Source organism: Cynocephalus volans, chromosome 13 (genome assembly GCF_027409185.1).
Source record: "Cynocephalus volans isolate mCynVol1 chromosome 13, mCynVol1.pri, whole genome shotgun sequence".
Taxonomy (NCBI): domain Eukaryota; kingdom Metazoa; phylum Chordata; class Mammalia; order Dermoptera; family Cynocephalidae; genus Cynocephalus; species Cynocephalus volans.
In genome coordinates, this window is record NC_084472.1 from 17577576 (window position 1) to 17599128 (window position 21553).

General features: G+C 37.2%; 1 protein-coding gene across 3 annotated transcripts in view; it reads right to left on the reverse strand.

The window, feature by feature from the left end:
* Nucleotides 1-16238, reverse strand: part of ROCK1 (Rho associated coiled-coil containing protein kinase 1) — a 129538-nt gene extending 113300 nt beyond the window's left edge. For all 3 annotated transcript variants that reach the window (XR_010021481.1, XM_063076855.1, XM_063076854.1), the window contains exon 1: nt 15329-16238. Coding sequence is in view for 2 of the 3 variants with exons in the window: in XM_063076855.1 (XP_062932925.1) it covers nt 15329-15421 (93 nt within the window). In the remaining variant the exon portion in view is untranslated. The remainder of the gene's footprint in view (nt 1-15328) is intronic.
* Between the last annotated feature and the right edge of the window lie 5315 nt (nt 16239-21553).

Genomic DNA, 21553 nt, shown 5'->3' on the forward strand with positions numbered 1-21553 from the left:
CAATTATGACTGAGGGAATCACTTTATTTGGACTCTGTATTATATTTAATTCCCACCCGCCCCAAAAAATCAGATCAACCAAACAAAATAAACAAAACCAGCTTTTTCAGCAAATGTCAGGAAATGCTCATCCTCTTTCATACAACCTAGTGTTTTTTTAACCACATTTTTAAAAAGAGAAAAGAATTTTTAAAATGAGAGGCAAGACTTTTCCCATTAATTCCTACTTCAATTTACTTTGCTTTCCCCACAGCAGCTTCTCAAAAGATGTATGCAGAAGTCATAATGTGTACCTACCTGACAACTATTCAGTCCTTCCCAAACCTGGCCATGCAATCACCTAAGCCCTGCTAAGAATACAAATTCCAACATACTACATCTCCCAGCTCCAATTCGCATATGATAGGGCTATAGTGAAGCACAAGAATCTGTATTTGATGTGGCTGACCCATCAACAAGCATTTAGAAATCTTTCACTAAATCTGTCACAGAAAGACATATCATCAAGGCAAAGCAAGCATACAGGTATCCTTCCCTTAAAGGACCAAATGTTATCCCAGTTGGTGATCTTAAGTGGCAACTGGTTGGCAATATTTATTCTAATGCCAGATAATTTAATAATTTAGTAAAAAAGTCATTTGTAAAAAAAAAAAAAAACAGAATAAACTATCATTATTTGGGTTTCTCTTAATGATGAGTCTCCACTTTAGTAAATATTTGTTGTTTGGGACTGCACAGCTGTCATTTCCCTTTATCTTGGTAAATGAACTCCAATTTCCACCCCTCTCTCATGCAACCCATTAATACATCTTGATATAAACTAGCTCACCCCCAGTTCTGAGATGCAGGCCTAAGCTCATCAGCATGCCATTCTTCTGACTACTATGATTGGTTCAATTATGGGCATGTGATCTGAGCTGGTCAAATCAATTAGAAACTATTTGATGGTTAGAAGACTTTTTCTTTCCACTGTATCTGAACAAGCAGTCTTGGAAGCTACTTACAATCACCTTTCAACCACAAGAAGTTGTCTACCCGAGAAGGGAGATAATACCAAAGAAGCAGATCTAGAAAACCAGCTGCCAGTCACATCATTTGAGCCCTGAATCGAGACTTTCCTGAAGCTACAATCTACCTATAAATTGTTCAGAGGCAATATGTTCTTTATTGCTTAATATGAATTTGGTTTTCAGTCCTTTGTAATCAAAAGATCCCTAATTAATATAGGCAAAAAGGAAAAAAAACCTATATAATAGACTCTTAGCCTTCAATTCACTAAATTCAGTGGCTACTCTGGAACTACTAAAAGAAAGAAAAGAGAGGCAGCAACTGAGCTGAATGCTACAATTATAAAACAAGCCCACGGTTTTAATTCACATTATAATTTAATTATCATTTATTTAATAGTAAATACTTAGTCTAAAACTATAAAAGCTATCTGAGGTTAATAACTTCTTCCTCCTCTTATACTCAAAAAGATGGTAGACACTATGGGGGATGGGGTTGAGTGTGATAATGCCAAAAGGCCAGTTAAACACCTGGAATGGCAGGATAAGTTTCAGTAGGTGAAAAACATTTGGGGCCAGACCAGATGAGCACAGGGCATGTTGGTTAAAGGGACCAAGGAGTAGCTATTTATCAACAGGTTACACTATTGTTTTTGTGAGATTTCAAACACTGCTTTCTAGATTATCTCATTTAATCCTTATCACTACCCTATGAAGTAAATTATTAACTCCATTTTAAAGATTGAGGAAACTACAGTTTAGGAGAGTTTAAGTGATCTACCAAGGTCAGAGAAAAGAGGGTAGGAGGACGTGGTAGTATAATTAACATCAATGGTACTGTCTGCCCTGCCCCACTGCCCTCATTTTCCTGGGAAGTAAGCCTCTCTCTCTGTATTCTCTTATTCTTTCTGTTGGCATCATTCTCTCTCATGGTCAACTGGTTTTAATCACATGTGGAAAAAAAAAAGCTCCAGTGCTCTGGGCAGCTGTATTTTCCACATGTGATTAAAACCAGTTGACCATGAGAGAGAATGATGCCAACAGAAAGAATAAGAGAATACAGAGAGAGAGGCTTACTTGCATTTGAGACCCAATCTCCAGTTCTCACTGAAGTTCAACTGAATCTTTACCTTTAATGAGATCAGGTTTCCGTGAATCTATAAATTCTTTTTGCCTACAAAAATTCAAGTTGGGTTATATCACTTACGAGAAAGTGTCTTAATTAATTTAAAGGAAGAAAAGGAAAGACCAGGGGAATGAGGGAGGGGGATAATTACTCACAACAACTAAGTATTAATTGAACATTAATGTCCAGAATTATGCTTAGTCCTCAAGAAATTCTCACTAGAGAGATAAGATTATCACACAAGATAGACCCATACGAGATAACTGTGATCAAGTTCTACACTACATGAGACAGATTATAAATACTACAGGAGTTCAAAAAAGAAAATAACAGCATAAGAGCTGTGATTTGTTAGACTATAAAGATAACTGGTAAGGAGGACATGGGGAAAAACTCAAGAAGAGAGAAAGGTAGGTCCTAAAAATATGACAGCAAAGGTAGGAAAGAGCAGACAAAATACTAGAAAAAGCAAGAAAATCCACTTGGAGCACAATCTATTTTGGGGAATGGTGGGAATTAAGTCTAGGTAAATAGGTAGGCTGAGACCAACATGACAATTAGCACTAAAATTAAGAAAAACACAGACACAGTATGGACTATATGGTCAAACTGCTAGGCTGTCCCACTAATCCAAGAATGTTGGATTGAAAATTTGGATTTGGGTAGGGCAGCAATAACAGAAAATAAAGATCAGATTCAATAAACATTTCAAATAAAGTATCCCATTCTAATTTTCTCCCAAGTTTCCAAGTAATATTTTTACCCACAGTGGAACCTTCATCAAATCTATACCATAAAGGTAAAACAAGAAAAAGAGTAATTACTAACACTTGCATGTAACTATGGCACTGCATATAAACTATTTCATTTACTCCTAATAATTAAAACCTATGGGGCTGGCCGGTTAGCTCGGTTGGTTAGAGTAAGGTGTTGGTCACACCACGGTCAAGAGTTTGGATCCCTGCACCAGCCAGCTGCCAATAAATAAATAAATAAAACATTAAGTAAAATCATGATTCCCGTTTTGCAGATTAAATATATTTGGGCCCAAAGAAGTTGGATAACTTGTCTAAGATCACACAATTAAATAAAGAGCTGGCCTGTGGAGTAAGGAGGTAGTTAATAGTCCACTTAGTCCATACAAAACTTCTTTTTCCCAAGGACAAATCACCAAGGTATACAATGATGATGATAATGACAGCTAACATTTACTAAATGACATAAACTATGAAAAACACTTCACATGCTTTATTGCATTTAATATTCCTAGCTGCCCTATGAGAGTCTATGATTAATCTTATTTGAAGATGATGTGTTTGAGCCTCTAAAAAGTTAAAACTTGGAGCTGGCCAGTTAGCTCAGTTGGTTAGAGTGCAGTAACACCAAGATCAAGGATTCAGATCCCTGCACCAGCCAGCCACCAAAAAAAAAAAAAAAAAAAGAAAGATACAACAATCACAATAACTCAACGCTGTACCCCACAGATACATACAATTATGTTTCAAAAATTAAAAAAATAAAGCCAGGCACAGAAAGAGAAATACCACATGCACTCACTTATAACTGGAAGAGAGGGAGGCAGGAAGGACACAATAATACACTGAACTTTCAGAAGGAGAGAACAGAAGGACTGTGGTGAATAGAGGTAGGAGAGAGGGTTAGGGAGAAATTGGTCAATGGACACAATGATTATGTTTTGTAATGATAAATATGCTAATTATCCTGATTTGATGATCACACATTGTACTCAGGTATAGATATACAATTCTGTACCCCCCAAATATGTATAATCAATTATGCTTCAATTAAAAAAAAAATTAATTAAAAAAAAGAATTCTGCCCAAAGTCACAGGGCTAATAAGTGGCTGCCATGGGTGGGATTTAAAATCAGTCTGGCTCTAGAACTCATGCTCTTAATCACCATGCAACACCGTCTCCCTAACTGCTAGCCTAACAGAAAGGAGCAGAGTAAATACAATTAGGATGACATGAGTAAACACCTTTAGGGTAGATGATAAAAATCAGAGAAACATATTCTTTGTCTTACTGTTACAGAAGTAGTAAAATTCAAGCAATCATTGAAATAATAAATAGAAGCATACATCAATAACAAAAATTTCTGATAAGGTTGGGATTTTAAATAAACTTGTATCTAAAGACAAATTAATTTACAGATGGTTTTGATTAGTAAATTTTGTATTATATTCCTAAATAAAACCAAAGTTCAGAGAGGATATATAATCTGTCCAAGCCCATATAATTTTTCAGTTTACAATTTACATAGTCAAAAGTAGAATTCAAGGCCCAGACTCCCTGTATGGTTTTTCTCTACTATACCATACCCACATTCTTGGAAATCAGTGTATACATTAACTCAGTGGACAGGTACTTGACACGACATTCTGCTTATGTCATTTAATCCTCACAACAACAGTACAAGGTGGGTATCATCATCCCATCTCAGAGATGGGATAATTGGATATCACAGTGCTTTAGTAAAGTGTCCAAGGACCAAGGCTAGTAAGTAAATACCAAAGCTAGTTATCCCTATCTAAAAAAACCCATGCTCTTCAGTGTGACAGTGTATGTGCATGGGAGAGTGCAGGTGGAGGATGGCACTACTAGATATTAAAAGCTGAAAAGATATTATAAAGGCTTTATAATTGACAGTGTATGGTATTAGGACAGGAACAGGCAAAATAGACCAATGGAACAGAGTGTTTAGAAATAATCCCAAGTACATATAAAAAGTTAATCTATGAAGAAAGTGGCCTCTCAAATCAATAAAGATAAGCATTCTTAAATAAATGCTGTGGAGACAACCAGATGGCAATTTGAGTAAAAACAAAATTGAATGTATCTCAAACTACATCATACCATGAAAAATTTCAAATGGTCAGAGATCTAAAAGTAAAAACTGAAACAAAAGAGGTATTAGAAGAAAATATGGATGAATCCCTTTATAAACTGGACATGGGGAAGACCTTTCTAACTATGACTCAAAAAAATCTTGAAGCAACAAAAGAAAAGACCAATAATTTGAATACATTTTTGAAAACCTGTATGGCAAAAAAACAATGCAGGAGCAAAGTTGAAGAGAAATGACAAATTGCAAAAAAAAAAAAAATTGCATTTTACCATAGAAAAAGAGCTAAGATCCCTAATACATAAATAGCTCCTAAATACTGAGAAGAGAAAAATAGAAAAATGGGCAAAAAAATATGGATAGGCAGCTCACAGAAGAAGAAATTCAAATGGCCTTTAAAATATGAAAAGATGTTCAACCTTACTCATAAGAGAAATATAAATTAAAACTTCACTAAGATACCACTTCTTACCTACCAGATGAACAAAAATTCAAGTGTTACAACATATTCTCGGTGAAGGCAATAGAAAATCCCATATATTACTGGTGGAAATGTAAAACAGCACAACTCCTAGGGAAGGGAGAATATTGCAATAGTGAGCAAATTACGTACGTATGCATGTACCTTTGACCCAACAATCCCACTTCTAGGAATCCACTCCAAAGACACACTGACTAAAACATGAAATGACTATTCACAATGTTATTCACTAATATCAAAAGATTATAAACAACTCAAATGTCCATGGATAGGAGACTGAATAAACGATGTTAACATCCACAAAATGGAACACTATGCAGCTACAAAAAGGAATGAGGAAGATCATACACCAGTTTGGGGTAAGGTGTATGCTACCTTTTGTGTCAGCAAGGGGTAGAAATATATTTGTTTATATTTGTAAGAAGAAAAGCTGGAATATTAAATTTAAAAAAAACATAAAAATGGCAAAGGGAAAAAAACAGGGTAGAGAGAATGTGGATGGAAGTAAGAATCTTCTGAATACATGTCATATAGTTTTCACTTTTAAACCATGTAAATGTTCTACATACACACAAAAATAAAATGAAATAAAAAATGAAAGAAAGCAATTCTTAAACATTGAAAACAAGCTGAAATTAAAGAGCCTAACGGATGCCACGCTGGTGAAATAAGTATAAAGTACAAATTTCTTTTCAAAAATAAAATATCACAGCTCTATTCACTGAACAAGGACAAGAAACAATTTCAACCAAGTAGCAATGAATATTCAGAATATCATTCCCCATTAAAAGGAAAGTGTTTACTGGAGAAATGGTTGACTTCTAAGTCTGGGGCAAAGAAATGTACAAGATGAGCCTTGGCATCTTATTGGAGCAAAATAACAAGGACGCTCTACCAAAGATTATTACAGTCATATACAAATAACATGGGAGCCAACGTGAAGAAGCTCTTGTTAACCAATGACATAAGTTGAGTATCAGCAAGGATGGCAGAAATTGACTAAAACATACTGAAAATATTTTTTAAAATGTTTCCATAATGATGCCAAAAATAAAAAACAAAATAACAGAAAGAGATAAATAAATAAATGCTGGCTATATCTTGTTTGCTGAGCCTTATGGCCTGTATCAATGGGCTCTTTTGTATAGGGCTGAATTTGTCTTTTCTGAAATGCTTGGGAACAGAAGTGTTCCAAATTTTGTTGTTGTTTTTTTTTTAAAATCTTGGAATATTCACATTAGTAGAGCATCCTAAACCCAAAAATCCAAATTACAAAACAATCCAATGAGCATTTCCTTTGAGCATCACACAGGTGCTCAAAAATTTTAAGATTTTGGAGTATTTCAGATTTCAGATTTTCAGATCTGGAATGCTCAACCTGTATTAGGTTTTCAGGCAGTGGGGGACTCCATTGTTCCCCTGGTTCTCTTACTGCCAGATCAATATGCTTCTTTCTACTTCAAACCACACCCCTGCCAGACAGCCCTCCCCCATAAAGCTACCCTCCCTAGCTGCGCTAGCTTCAGGCATAGAGATGGTAGCAGTTCCCTTCTCCATTGTTACTAGTCCAAGGGGTACTGCATTATCCCTACTGGTTTCCTTAAATATTGTCTATAACTTTGTAAATAGTCCTTCCCTCAAATTACCCAATATGACTGTGCCATGTCTACCATGGTAAGGCTCCAAAATACCTTACTCTGAAAAGTGGCAATTAAAGAGAAAAACTGAAGCATTCATCCTATATTTCATGGTAAACAAACAGCCCTAGATGATGAGTTAAAATTCTTCTCTTAACAGAATAATTACAGTTAACAAATGTGAAAGGAATGAAAGAATTAGAAAATCGTTATTTTGCTATCCCTAATGAAATAACTGACTCACCTAACATCAATGAATGAAACCATTAGATGAAAGGTCAATGAATCAGGATTTTACAAAGGAAGTTATCAAAGGCTGTTGTCACCCAAACACAATGATCCACCTTAGCATTATTAAGGGTGGGCCTGCCAGACCTGTACCTCTTGATTGTACCACTGACCTAGTTTCTTCAACAAGACACGACCGGGAGTGGGAGGGAGAAGTTGGGGGAATGAGACTTCTCTACATTAAAAAGACACTTAAAGACTTTAAAAAGATCTAACAAAAGCAACATGTGGACTTTGTCTAGATCCAGATTCTAATAAAGAAACTGTAAAAAAGACATTGTTTTAGACAATCAAGGAAATGTGAATGTAAACTGGGAATTAATTATATAAAGCTTTTAATTTTGTTAGGCATGATAATAATGGCCATTGCAGTTATGTAAGAAAATGTACTTTGTGGTTTTTTTAGAGATGCTTATTGAAGTATGTAAAGGTGAAATAACAATATCTAGAATTTACTTTAAAATATTTTGGGGTAAAAAGAGTAATGATTAATCAAGTGTGACAAAATTTTAAAAACTGCATAATACGGGGCGGTGGGGGGTGGTCAGTTAGCTTGGTCGGTTTGAGCATGGTGTTGTAACACCAAGGTCAAGGGCTCAGATCCCCATACAGGCCAGCTGCCAAAAAGAGGAAAAAAAAGTTCACTACCCTACTTCTGTGTATGTTTGAAATTTTTCATTTTAAAATTACAAGCAAAAGAAAAATCTATGTTCTTTCCTCTATAACTATAGTTTTCAAACTTGAGTGTGTCTTAAGAATCCACATTTTATGGAATGTAGAATCCTAGGACTCATCTACAAAAATTCTGATTTTGTTTGTCTGGGCATAGTTCCAGATTCCATTTTTAACAAGTTCCTCAAGTGAATCTGATACAAACAATCTACAGACTCATATCTAAAAATTATACGCTAAGACTGCTTTACCACAAATCTTTAAATATATCCCAAACCTTAAAGAAAAGGCATGACCATATATCTCCATATATTTCTTATCTCCTCTTGAAGTCTTATCTCACACTTATCTTAGTGTGATAGACATTTACTTAATCCTTTTCCTGAGACTATAAATTCTGTGTAAGCAGGGCCCATGTTTGTTTTTACTCACTATGGTGTCCCATTACCTATGAGTGCCTAGCACACAGTACATACCAAACAAACGTTTTTTGCACGAATAAGTAATAGTAAAGCGAAAAAAGAAGAGTTCTCTGGGTCCACTTTCAAAATTAGTTCCAGACAATCTGAAAAAAAATTTCAATTTCCTGTCAAAAGTCATTGTAGGAAGTGTGGATCAATAAAGAGGGGCACAGGTTAGCCTGCCTTCTAAAATATAACACAAATATAAGGTAACCTCTCGCCTGAGACTTCAGACTGGACATTAATCTGAACATCTAGCTTTCTACTAATTGTCTAGGAACTATAATGAAAATGCATCCTATATTTTACAATCCCAAACAAGGAGGGCAGATATATTAGAGAACTACATACATATATTGTAATGGATAAACAAATGAGTGACTTAATTACCACTTTATTCAAAAACTACAAATTCTCACAGTTATGAACACAAATCACATATTTAAAAAATAAGTGCCAAATATAACAATTAAAATTAGTTTAGGAACTATTTCCAAAAACAGCACTTAGCAAAGATAGTTCCTATTCTGACATTTCTACCCCAACACCACTTAACTTTTTAAATTTTATTTCTTAAATGGCAAATCAATGACAATTTTTAAAAGTTTTTATTGAAGTATAATAAAGACTCATAGAATTTTTAGAGACACAAAGGATATCAGCAACTACCTGGTCCAACTTCATTCTACAAATGGGGAAACTGAAGCCCAGACAAGAAAAAAGATTTACTTGATCACACAGAGTTAAGAGTAAAACAAGGATATGCCAATGCTCTGTATTTCCAGTTCAGCATTCTTTTCACTACACCGTGCTAATAGCATATTTGAAAATATACACATATTTTTTCCATTGTCAATTATGGTAGTATCTGTTCGTCTTCTTGCCTATACATGTGTGGTATCCAAGAGTTCTCCTGTAGACTTAAACTAAATGAATGTACCCTTTTTATAGTGAGGATGAGAATGGGCAAGTGGAGCCATTGGATTATCTTCAGCAACAGAACTCCATATGTAATATTTCTTGATAAGTGGGTTTTTCTGCCATTTGTCACAATGAAATCTGTATTTTCACTGTATATGCATAACAGCAAACTTAAATCATAAAATAAAACTAAGCTGTAAAGTTATATAAGGCCTAATCGAAAACTGAGAATTTACTATTTGTTCATTATAAAATTTTATATGTGGTTCCTTTTTCTGGATTACAAACATTTCTGACTCAAGAGACTAATGAATGACCCAATTCATGCCTCAGCTGTTACTCTGAGCCACCTCTCCATACACCCACTGGGTGCCTATTTACCAAATACAAACTGAAAGTATAAAAGACACACACAGAAAGAGAGCAAGATAACTAAATCTCCACAAGTTAACTCCCAATTGCCTTTCATATCAATCTAAACCCTTGGCACAAAGTAGATATGTTATAAATCATGACTAAATGAATAAATGGTCTCTAAAAGCCCCTTCCCAGTCTACTGAACCCATCTAAATGTTTCCATTTTCAGTTACAATTGGTTTGGATGTTTCAATAAAGCACAACTGGATTATGAACTTAGAGCACGATTTGAGGTGCCACATAAATTACTCTGCATTTAGAGAAGATAATAAATAACAACTTCCAGCCTAAGGCAGTGACTAGCATATAACAGGAACACTATAAAATATCACAATAGTTACCAATTATCAAAAGTGTACTAAATGCCATATGCTGTGATAACTGCTTTATTTATTATTATTATTTTAATTATGTGATAATTACTATATTATTTAATCTTTGCAAAAATCTAGTACTGTTATCCGTTCCCCCCACCTCATTTTCCTGAAGATGATGCAAGCTTTGAGAGGTTAAAATAACTCACCTAAAATTCTCCAGCAAGTACATTGCAAAGACTAGATGTGAATCCAAGTTTAGACTCTACACAAAGATTTGCTGAATGAATAAATGAATCATGAGAATAATTTGTTTTTTAAAAAAGTTCTTGCAACACATTAACATTAAGACAGTCAGGTGCAAACTAACCAGATATACAACTGATATTGGTAACACCCATTAACTCACAAATTATGAACACTGGCAGGCATACAGCTTTAAGGCCCAAAAATTTAATGACATAGGGTTTTTTCATTCCACCAACAGTAACATAATCCCAAATGTGATCAATTCAACTGGCAGGGCATACAGAGGAATTACACAGCAATAATCTAGGTGCTGAAATGCTACCTAAAATCTATTGTAATAACCCAATGTATAGACTAGGACTGCCAAAAAAGTTCACAATAAAAATTCCAGTTTAGTGACAATGACAGCAGTGGTGTTAACGACAGAACAGGTAAATTTATGGGAGAAAGCTTATTTTGGAGTATGAGGAATCTGAGTGATAACATGACACCCAAGTAGAAATGCCAAATATTTAGGCAGTCATATATTTATAATTTAAAACAAGATAAAGGACTAAAAATAATGATTTAGGTAATGCAGTGGATTGGATGGCCCCCTCAAAGTCATTGAAGGTTAATCTCCACTGTAACTGTTGAGGGTGGGAAATTCTATCATGATAATTGAAAGGTGGGGCCTTGAAGAGGTTATTAGATTTTAAAGACTGTGCCTTAGTTTATGGGCATGGTTCTGAAGACTTTAAAAGAAGAACATGTGAGAGTATCTCTCTGCTCTGCCATTTCTGCCATGTGAGACCCCTAGTTTACTGTCACCACCAACAAGGCCTTAACCAGATGTGTTCCCTGGATTTTGGACTTCCCAGTCTCTAAAACTGTAAGCAAATAAATTTTGTTTTCTAACAAATTACCCAGTTTCAGGTAATATGTTATAAGCAACAGAAACAGCCTAATACAGGTATCTTGCGCATAGTGATGATGGTAGTTGAAGCTGTAAGAATGGATGAATTTTCCAAAGAGAGTGAAAAGAAAGGTAAGTACTGTAGGCCAAAGATTGAGACAAAGTTGTTGGCAATGAAAAAAGCACTAGGTCAAAGAAGCCCAGGAAAAGAGAATTTAAAAAACTCAAAGACTAACAGCTGAAACTTCATTTATATTTGCCTTCTGCATTCTGAAAAACTGACTGAGAAATGCTAGTAACAAATATGTTCAGTGGGGACAGCACAGTGTTAGAACTTAGTATGTGCAGTTCAATTAATATTACTTCCCTTCCCTTCCTCCCACCCATTGCTACACCTCCAACAGCTACAAAACTGGAAAAAAGGTCATGCTCTTTACTAGCAACCTGAAGCAGCATGCTAATAAACGTGCTATAGACAAGAAGCTGTATTTCATGAAATGTATGTCAAACTTCACAACAAATGTATTCCTAACCATCGCATCCACTTCTTTCTCTTTTAATTTACAAATCATATGCGTTTTTTTCCTCTACAGAGATTAAACAGATTTAATCAAACTTTATCCCATACTGTTTTCAGAAGTACTCAAAATTACCAAGAAATTGTTACAAGCCCTAGATAAAATGTAAGGAACCATTAAAACACTGGAAAGAATCTGATTTAGAGGAAACCAAGATTGAGTAATTTGACAGATCTAGGAAACAAGTGAATATTATCATAATATCATCTTAATATTTGCAGACTTATTTATATTTACTATATATATTTAGTATTTGCAGTGTTAGCATTTATATTTATAACATGAAAAGCGGACTTTTTAAGTTCTTGAAATCAATTATAGGTGTTCAAGAAAAGGTTGGATAGCTACTTATGGTTCTTCCAGCTACATTATTTTATGACTACTAATAGTCATTAGTGTCCCAACAAAAAAGCTATTTTGTGGGTAAAGTGACTTAAAAAGACATTTGCCAGCAAACTGTCTGAAACCAAAAGGTTTGGGAACTTCCTTTTCTAAAGAGTGGATCCAGTAAAAGAAGTGAAGAATAAACATAATTTAACAACCTTATATTTTTGAGATTACAAAAAAAAAAATCTAGAACTATAGTACTGCACATGGCACATAATATATACTCAATACGTATCAGTTAAATAAACCAACAAAGGTCAAAATAATAGAAAGGCAACCAATGCAAAAGGGGTACTGTCCCTACAATACATGAAAAGTCCGAAGCCCAGACAGGGAAGAATAAGAACGACTCCCTGAAAAAGGTAAAGTGACCTGATAGGTTATTCTGAATGAGTAAATGAATGATAGCTCAATGATAAGCATAAAATACCATGCGAAGAAAATTCACACCAGACACTACAAAACTGGAAAAACGATTTGTCTCCAAAGAAAAATTTTTTTCACCAGGTTCAGATTGATATGTCAATAAAATTTCAATAACAGATATCAATAAACAGTTGTGGAACTAACAGAAAAAAGGGCCAAGAGTATATGATTAAAACAGGGGGAAAAACACAAACCTGTCTGTTGACTATTCTTTTTCAAAATGTTCTTTCAGAAATCTTAGACTCCGTGACACCTAGTTGTCATAACTCTAAAAGCCATAATTGCTTACTTCCTTCACTCTTCCTCTTTGGTCAACCTTCATCTTTCACCCTCAGTTCTCTCTTCTTCAATTTCTCCTTTATCATTATATCAGTTTCAACTCGCACCTCTGTGCAAATGATTTCCAAATCGTTTTCTGTATTTATGAGCTTAGATCCGTATTACCAATAGCATATAGGTCATTTCTTCATGACATATATACTATCCCACTATCCCCTCAAACACGACAAATCTAAAATTGAATTTATCTGTAAGCCTATTCTTCAAAAGAGATTTCCAAACCTGACATTGCTATTTTCACCATTCTCCCAATGATCCAGGCTCAACATTTTTACAGTCATCTGACTATCGCCTCTCTGTTTGGTTTCCCCTTCTCCCCAACCCTCTGCCAATCAACTTCCATCAATTCTTCCTTTCTCATTCTCGTGCCCCAATTTTGGGCTTCAATCACTGCTGGACTATTATGATAATTTTTTTTAGAAGTCCCCAATCTCACCCTTCTCCAGTCTTTTCCCTTACTAACCCCTCTTGCACACAACTACCAGATTCATCTTCTTCATTCATCCTGGCACACTCTTGTTTATAAATATTTAATGGTCACAACATACTGAAGATAATCTAAACTCCTTTCCCTAAGCAATCAAATCCTCCACAATCTAACCCCAATCTGTCCTCTCAACTTTATCTTCTTCTGTTTCCCTAAACATATCATAGCCAGTCATGTCTCCACCCTCTACATGGTGTCCTCCACTCCTCCTGTTAAGTGCCCTCTATCTAAATCCTATCCATCCATCTGAAAGCATACTTTGGCTCTATCAATTTGCACTGATTTAATTGTATCCTCCTCCACATCTCAATAAATATCTGTTGAGGTTCCCACCAAATGAAGCTATGCCAAGAGTCTAGAAGACAACTAAGGAAAAAAAACAGCACTAAACCTTCCCTGTAACATGGTGTCATGGAATAAGGAGATAAAAAGCAAAATAAAATCGAAGATATATGGAAACTGGATAAATATTAAAAGACGAATTAAATTCTTATTAGAAAAATGTGTTCTAATTATTTCGATTTCTCTCAATCAATAAAATGTTTTAAATTGTATTAAGCATCAACCTTCTTTACTACTTACTTCTCAATATGAAGAGCATCCATAATGTGGGTGAGACACTTTAAACATTAACCCACTACTCTCATTTAATAGGCAACGATGCATTGACTAATTTTGGAAGCTTTGGGAAGAAACCTTCTTGTAAAACCATACACACCAAAAAACATACACAGCTATTCACAGTAACTGAAATGCATGTTAAATCTAAGCTATCTACATAATTTTTCTGATTCAAGATGGGATTTTTAAACGGTATTATTTCTCTGAAAGGCATTATTTTGTACCCTTACTCTTAATCCCCAAAATTGTGCATATCTAACATTAACTCTGAAGACAGTGTAGAATCCTATCTATATACATACTCCCTGAAACTTTTAGAGAATATGTGGTTTAGTTTGAATTAAAATAGAATTATATAACTTTTAGTTCAGTAAAGGGAGAAACTTGCTCACAGAGTTTGCAACTATCAGTATTAGGGGAAACTGATCAAACTTAAGAATTCCAATTATTTACAGATAACTGTATATGCTATCAACTTCTGAACGACTTCTAAAATAGGACTGTGACTCTTCAAACTTCTTTAAAACGTTTTAAAAGGAAAAATGTTAAGTGCACCACCACCAAAAAAGGCAGTTATAACAAAATATCTGTGTGGTACTTTTTCTAACTATTAATATTGTAAAAGAAGTCAACACTGTGATGATCTATGATCAATTATCTTGGGTTTTCATACTTATTAGTTCAGCCATAAGTTTCTTCAGACTCAAGTGACTGATGACATTTTAGTCAAAAATCAATTTCTCAATATCGATTCTTCATTATCATTTCCGAGTCTAAAAACTAAACAGTTGTAAATGGAAAGTAGTCTGTCAAACCGATTGGGAAGATTAATATTACTTAGACCGTCATTCACCAAACTATATACATAGTAATAATTTTGACCGGATAACCTTTTATATGATGCCTACAATAGCAGTTCATTTTATGTATCTGATGAACTGAGTCAAAACTAAAAGTTCAGCGTCAGTCAAACGGTAAATAGGGCCGCGATGAGATTTCAGTGGTACATCAACATTCTTCGAGAAACAGAAATCTAGCTTTTTCCAAGGCGATTATGCACACCTGAGGCTTTCCTGTGCATCTAACTAGACAGAAAGCAAGAGGAAGGCAGTACATGCAGAACCCCAGACAAGCAAGAGACAACAGTGCTACTCACCAGCAAACAATCTGAATTCACTTCCGATTTGGGATCCCGTAGCAGGTTGTCGATTTTCTCAAACCGAGTCTCAAAACTGTCCCCCGTCGACATGTTGCTGCTACTGTGACAATACCCTCGTACCAGCACCAGCAGCGGAAAGCAATTTCAATCAACTTCCTCCGCTGTGGGTTCGCAGCCGCGGGGCGGAGGAGCCGGAACCTCAGGGTCACCAGGTGCGCCCGGTTCCCCCTCCTCCCCCTCACTGAGGGGACCTCCGCTCTCCAGACCCCGGGCCGGGGGAAACAGCGACCCAGAGCCGCTCGGACGCCCAAAGTCGCATCCCACCCAGCAGCCCCTCGCGACAGACGACAGCGCCGTAGCCACCAGCCTCGTCGCTCCGGCGAGGTGCTCAGCCTAGCGGGCCCTGGCCGCCTTCGCCATCGAGGGGTCCCCGTCCTGAGATGGGCAGTAGGGCGGAGAGAAAGAGAAGCAGGGTGGAGACTCCCTCGGGGCAGCAGGGGAGGGAGAAGAGGAAAGGCGAAAGCGAAGGGCGGGTGAGGAGCTGTGCCAGCTGCAGCCGCCGCTTGGGCCACGGGCCGGGCCCGCTGCGCTCTGAGGCGCTGTAGGCGGTCTAGCCCCGCATCCCCGGCTCTACTGGCCCGGCCCGACGCACCGATCTGTCTCGGCCAAGAGCTGGTCTCCGCGAGACAGCCTCACTCTCCCATTTTGTCCCGTCGCTGCTGGGTTTGCTGCTGCGGTGTCCGGCGGAGCAGGGCGAGGTCGGTGCCCGATGGAGACTTAGAAGAAGACAGGCTGGAGAGTGGGTGGTGAAGAAGACGGTAGTCGGGTCCCAGCGGCTGCTGATGGGGGAGCTTCTGGGAGGGGCTGCGGTCCCGGCTGGGGAAAGGACGAGTCGCGGCGGCGAATGCCTGGGGGCGGGGGGGTGAGGGGGGCCGAAAGAGACTAATATGTCCGCCTTCCTGTTCAAACAAACGGAGAGCGCCGGCGCGGACTGCGCATGCGGGGCGCGAGCGCTCTGAAAGGGAACTCGCCGGGGCCTCGCGCCCGCGCACGCTGGCGCCTCCGCAGGGCGGGGCCGGGCCGGGCCGGGCGGGGCCGCGCCGGGTGGGGCGGGGGGTGGGGTGTGCCCGGGGCCGGGAGGGCGGACGGAGAAGGCAGGCGGCGGGAGGACCCGACAGAGTACGACGGTAGGCACCGTCCTTGCGCGGGCCGGCTCTCAGGAGCCAAGCAGGGATGTGGAGCGGCCTTGAAGGTCGGGCGGAGGAGGAGCTCTCGCTGCTTCTGGTCGCTGTTCTGGCAGCTGCCCAGCTCCGTTTCCTCTGGGGTGCAGCCCGTCCGGAGAATTCTGACAAGAAGGGTGGTTGCTATTCCCGTTGTTATGTTGGAGATAGGTTCTTTTTTGAGGCAAGATGCCTTTTCGTGGGCATGTACCAGCATTTTAGCACTCGTGGCTTTTGGTTTTCTGTGGTACTCCATCGTCGGCGCTCCGTGAGCCCCGCAACGTTTAACCCGTTTCCGACTCAACGGGAAAATTGGGAAGCCCCTGCAGTACTCAGGCCTCCCAAGTCGAAGGTGTGTATCAGGGGAGCGTTTGAATATTGACTTTGGAAGACAGAGTCAATAGAAGTCAAGTTCAATTTAATTTTTAAAGAAGGAAAGAAAATAATATCATAGGAAAAAAATCAACGTTTTAAAGTTGTTCCTATTAGTTCTCTAATGTTATTAAAACCCCCACTGAAGTTCTCTCCTGGATGTGTAATGCTGCCGTTTCAACTTCAAAACTCAGTGATATTTAGAATGGTGATTTTATCAGAACCAATGCAGTTCAGTTGCTTCATTGCCTGTGGTGTGAGAGAGGGTGAAAGACTATGTCACTCAACCTATTGGTACAGTAATCTTCAGTGCTTTCAGCAGGAAATCTACGTTAATTTATTTCTAACCAATCTTTATTTTTGCTCATAGGTCCAATTAAGGACCACTAGAAACAAAAACGTGGATGTTTTATCCTACACTGGCATATACATTGTACATCACCTGAACAATCCACTAACTTTATGATGTGAGTCAGAAGTTAGGAAAATGTTAAATTGTTTGAAAAACATCTTTCTATTTTCATTTTATTAGGTGCAGGAAATATTTAGATATAAAATCCACTGTGTAAATCAACAACGGAAGTAAGTCTTCACAAAAAGCATAGCCAAGACAACTAGACAAATTTCAGGTATTTCATTAAATGCTTTTGCAGTGACTTTTCTTGGCTGTGGTATTTTAAGTCAGTCATGTGAATTAGATTTATTTTTTAAGCGTAGGGCTTAAAATAAATCTGGCAGTTTCCTTAAAATAAATTTTCTAAGCCCTGCTTGTCCTTTTTTTATTACCATTTTTAGGTTGTCTTAGGAATTTTGTTGTTTATCAGAGAACTGTGAACGTTATGTTACTTTCCATTTGGACACTTGAAAAAGTGCAGGTAGCTAAAACAAGACATGAGTGGCACTGATAAATGCAATTCAGGGTGCTAACCAACCCAGCAAAGCTACCAGAAATATATGTGGGGCCTAGATTTTGCTGTTCTGATTATTGTAACACACTACTAGTTGTCTTTTACCATAAGAAAGATGGACTCTATATCAACTTTTTTAAGGTAAAAAAGCTCTCACCTGTAATAGGGTGGAATCATATGACATTAAAGTTCCCTTCCAACTTTAAAATTCTATTGTGACTAATCACTTCAAAAGCATTGTGGGTATTTGAGATCACTCTTAAAGTATGTTAAGATCCTAAGTGCAATTGCAAAATACTAATACTATGTATAAATATAATAAGAATATAATATTAATTATATATACTGACTGTTTACCATACGCTAGGCACTACCCCATATACTTTATAGGTAATATCCCTAAAACTTCAAAAGAACTCTGCTCTGATTATACCTACATCACAGATGGGTGAGGAAACTGAGGTGCAGGGAGACTATGTTACTTGCTCAAGGTCATAACAGACCCAGATTGTAACAGAGACATCTCACTATAGAACTCCCACTTATAACTACTATGCTAACACTATCCAATCTTAATACAGGAACAAATACTTAACAATTGTATTGTTTGCATTAGCCAAGATTTAAATAACTCCATGTAAAAGAATTTGCAGTGTGATCAGTATTACAGTCCCTAGGGAAAGATGTGAAATGATTTTAGCAGATTCAGAGAAAAAAAGGGCCTTGACAATGTTCCATAACACTGGGTTGACTAGAGGATCCCAAACACTAGGTCCAAGAACGAGTGGCAATCCTTGGTGCAATTTTCATGACTTGCAGCAAAATGAGAAAAATAAAGATACGTAGCAAGTTTCCATAAAATACACAGATCTAATTTAAGACTGTCTTTCAGTCCGAAATTCTCCTCACTACTTTTTTAAAAAATTAAACATACTTTCCTTTAAGAAGCAAGAGTAATAGTAGATAGTACTTTTTTAAATGTTCTTAGATGGCAATTAAAAAATTACTAAGTTGGAAACTCTATGCAGATCTATAGGCTAAATTAGTTATATCTTAATTTTTCTGGATTTTGGAATTCAAACATCTGGAAACAGTTTAGAGGAAACTCATGCTAAAACCTAATGAAGAGACTGCAGTACCGGAAGAATTTGAATGAAGCATATTTGGGAGAGATCATGGAAAAATCAGAAAGAATTGGGTGTAGACTTCTGTATAGTGAAAGACAATTAAGTTGAGCATTCCTTTGCTTTTGGTTATTTGGTAGGAAATAGACTTGGTTTAATGTTTATGGAATTTCTTTCATAAATATTGATGTGGTAACTAGCCTCCAAAGATGACCCCCAATGAACCATGCCTTCCAGTATTCACACCCTTCTGGAGTTCCCACCCACACAGAATCTGGGCTGAGGTCTTGTGACCTGCTTTAACCAGTAGAATACAGCAAAAGTGGCACTGTGCCAGTATGAGGCCTAAGCTTCAAGAGTGCCTGGTAATTAAAAATTTTGTGTTCTGGGAAGTCAGACTAAACTGCGATCACCATGGTATTAGGAAACCCAAGCTAACTATCACATGGAGAGATCATGTGGAGGACAATTGAAGAACCCAGCAGACATGGAGAACAAAGACCCCAGACTTATGGCCCATTCCAGCAGCCCGCCAACCTATGACAGCACATGGAATAAGAGACAAGCTGATCCTTCCAAGTTCTGCCCACACAGCAGAATCATGAGCAACTGACAAAATGGTTGTTGCTTTCAGCCACTGTTTGGGAGTAGTTTCTCAGCAATAGTTAACAAAACAGTTGGATTTCAGGAAAAGAATTATTCATAAGTAAATATAGATGTGTAGTTCCACAGTATCCATGGGGGATAGGTGCCAGGTCCTCTCTTGGATACTGAAATCCACAGATGCTCAAGTTCCTTATATAAAATGATGTAGTATTTGCCTATAACCTGCGCACATCCTCTTTTATACTTTGTCTTCTCTAGATTATTTATAATACGTAATGCAATGTAACTGCTATGTAGATAGTTGTCATACTGTGTTGCTTAGGGAATAATGACGAGAAAAGTCTACATGTTGTACATGTTCAGTACAAATGCAATTTTTTAGAATATTTTTTTGATCTGCACTTGGTTGAATCCATGGATGCAGAACCTACAGATACAGAGGGCTCACTGTAGGTATGTATTGGGAACACATTTTATACTTTTTTATATAAAAGGAAGCTGTTAACAATGGAGCATTGTAAAGGAATGACAAATTACACGGTAGTCCCCCTTATCTGCAGTTTTGCTTTGCGCAATTTCTGTTACCCATGGTGAACTGTGGTCTAAAAATATTAAATGAAGAATTCCAGAAATAAACAATTCGTTAGTTTTAAATTTCATGCCATTCTGAGCAGCATGATGAAATCTCATGATGTTCTGCCTGAGATGTCCAGCAGACATCCTTTGTCCAGCATATCCATACTATATATACTGCCTGCCCATTAGTCATCAACATTGTCTGTTCGTGACATCCAGCCATCCACATTGACATGGCTTGGTGATCCAGGACCACCCAAAGCAGATGATCCTCTTTCTGATGTATTGTCAGGTCAGTAGAAGCCTAACGCTACATCAAATGCCTGCATCGTTCACCTCACTTCAACTCATCACGTAGGCATTTTATCATCTCACGTCATCACAAGCAGGGTGAGTACAGGACAATAGATATATTGAGAGAGAGAGAGAGAAAGAGAGCACGTTCACATAACTTTCATTACAGTATACTGTTGTAATTGTTCTTTTTTATTATTAGTTATTGTTGTTAACCTCTTACTGTGACTAATTTATAAATTAAACTTCATCATAGGTATGTATATATAGGAAAAAACATATGTAGGGTTGGATTCTATCCACCGTTTCAGGCATCCAGTGGGGGTCTTTGAAAACATCCCTTGTGGATAAGGGAGGACTACAGTAACTCATGTTAATGTCTTTACATCAACTGAACCTCTGTACAAAAGAAATGTAGAAGCTTTTTAAACAAATTAAGGAATGCTTCCAGAATTTTTTATTATTATAAAGTTATATTTCCATATAAACACATTTTACCTGTATTTTTATATTTTTATTTTAAGTTATCATTTTAGTGCATAATCATGTCTATTCTGTCTTAAAAACACACTAAAAATGCAGGTACATACCTTTAATTGCACATCAATAATAATTCAGTGCTATAAATTGCATGTTATTTCAAAAATGCATACCACAAATGTGTTAAGAATGTGATGTGGCTAAGTTTCTATAGAAACTTTAGCTAACATTTCCAAGAAAGTATGATACTTATTATGTTTAATACAACTTTTGAAAGAGCACTAAATTTTTTTTAAACGTAGAACAACTTCACTTGGTTCTGAACGACTTTAGTAAACAGAAAGTTGTGGAAATCTAGGTTCATTTTGTTTTAAGGTGTTGATTTTATATGATTAATATTTACCCAAAAGTAATTTATATGTACATATTTTTCTAGATCTGAGAAATGAATCAGGAAGAATATCCTTTACCCAAGAGTACATACTCCTTTTGAGGTCAGCCAAGCTTTTTTCTTTTCACAGCACATTCAGTCTTAGGAGTAAACATATTTTGATATTTTTAGACCGGCTACAACCTTGGTGCTACCTAGGCAGAGTTGGAGATGCAGGCCTGGATCGAGATTACCATGAGGAAATGTGTAGG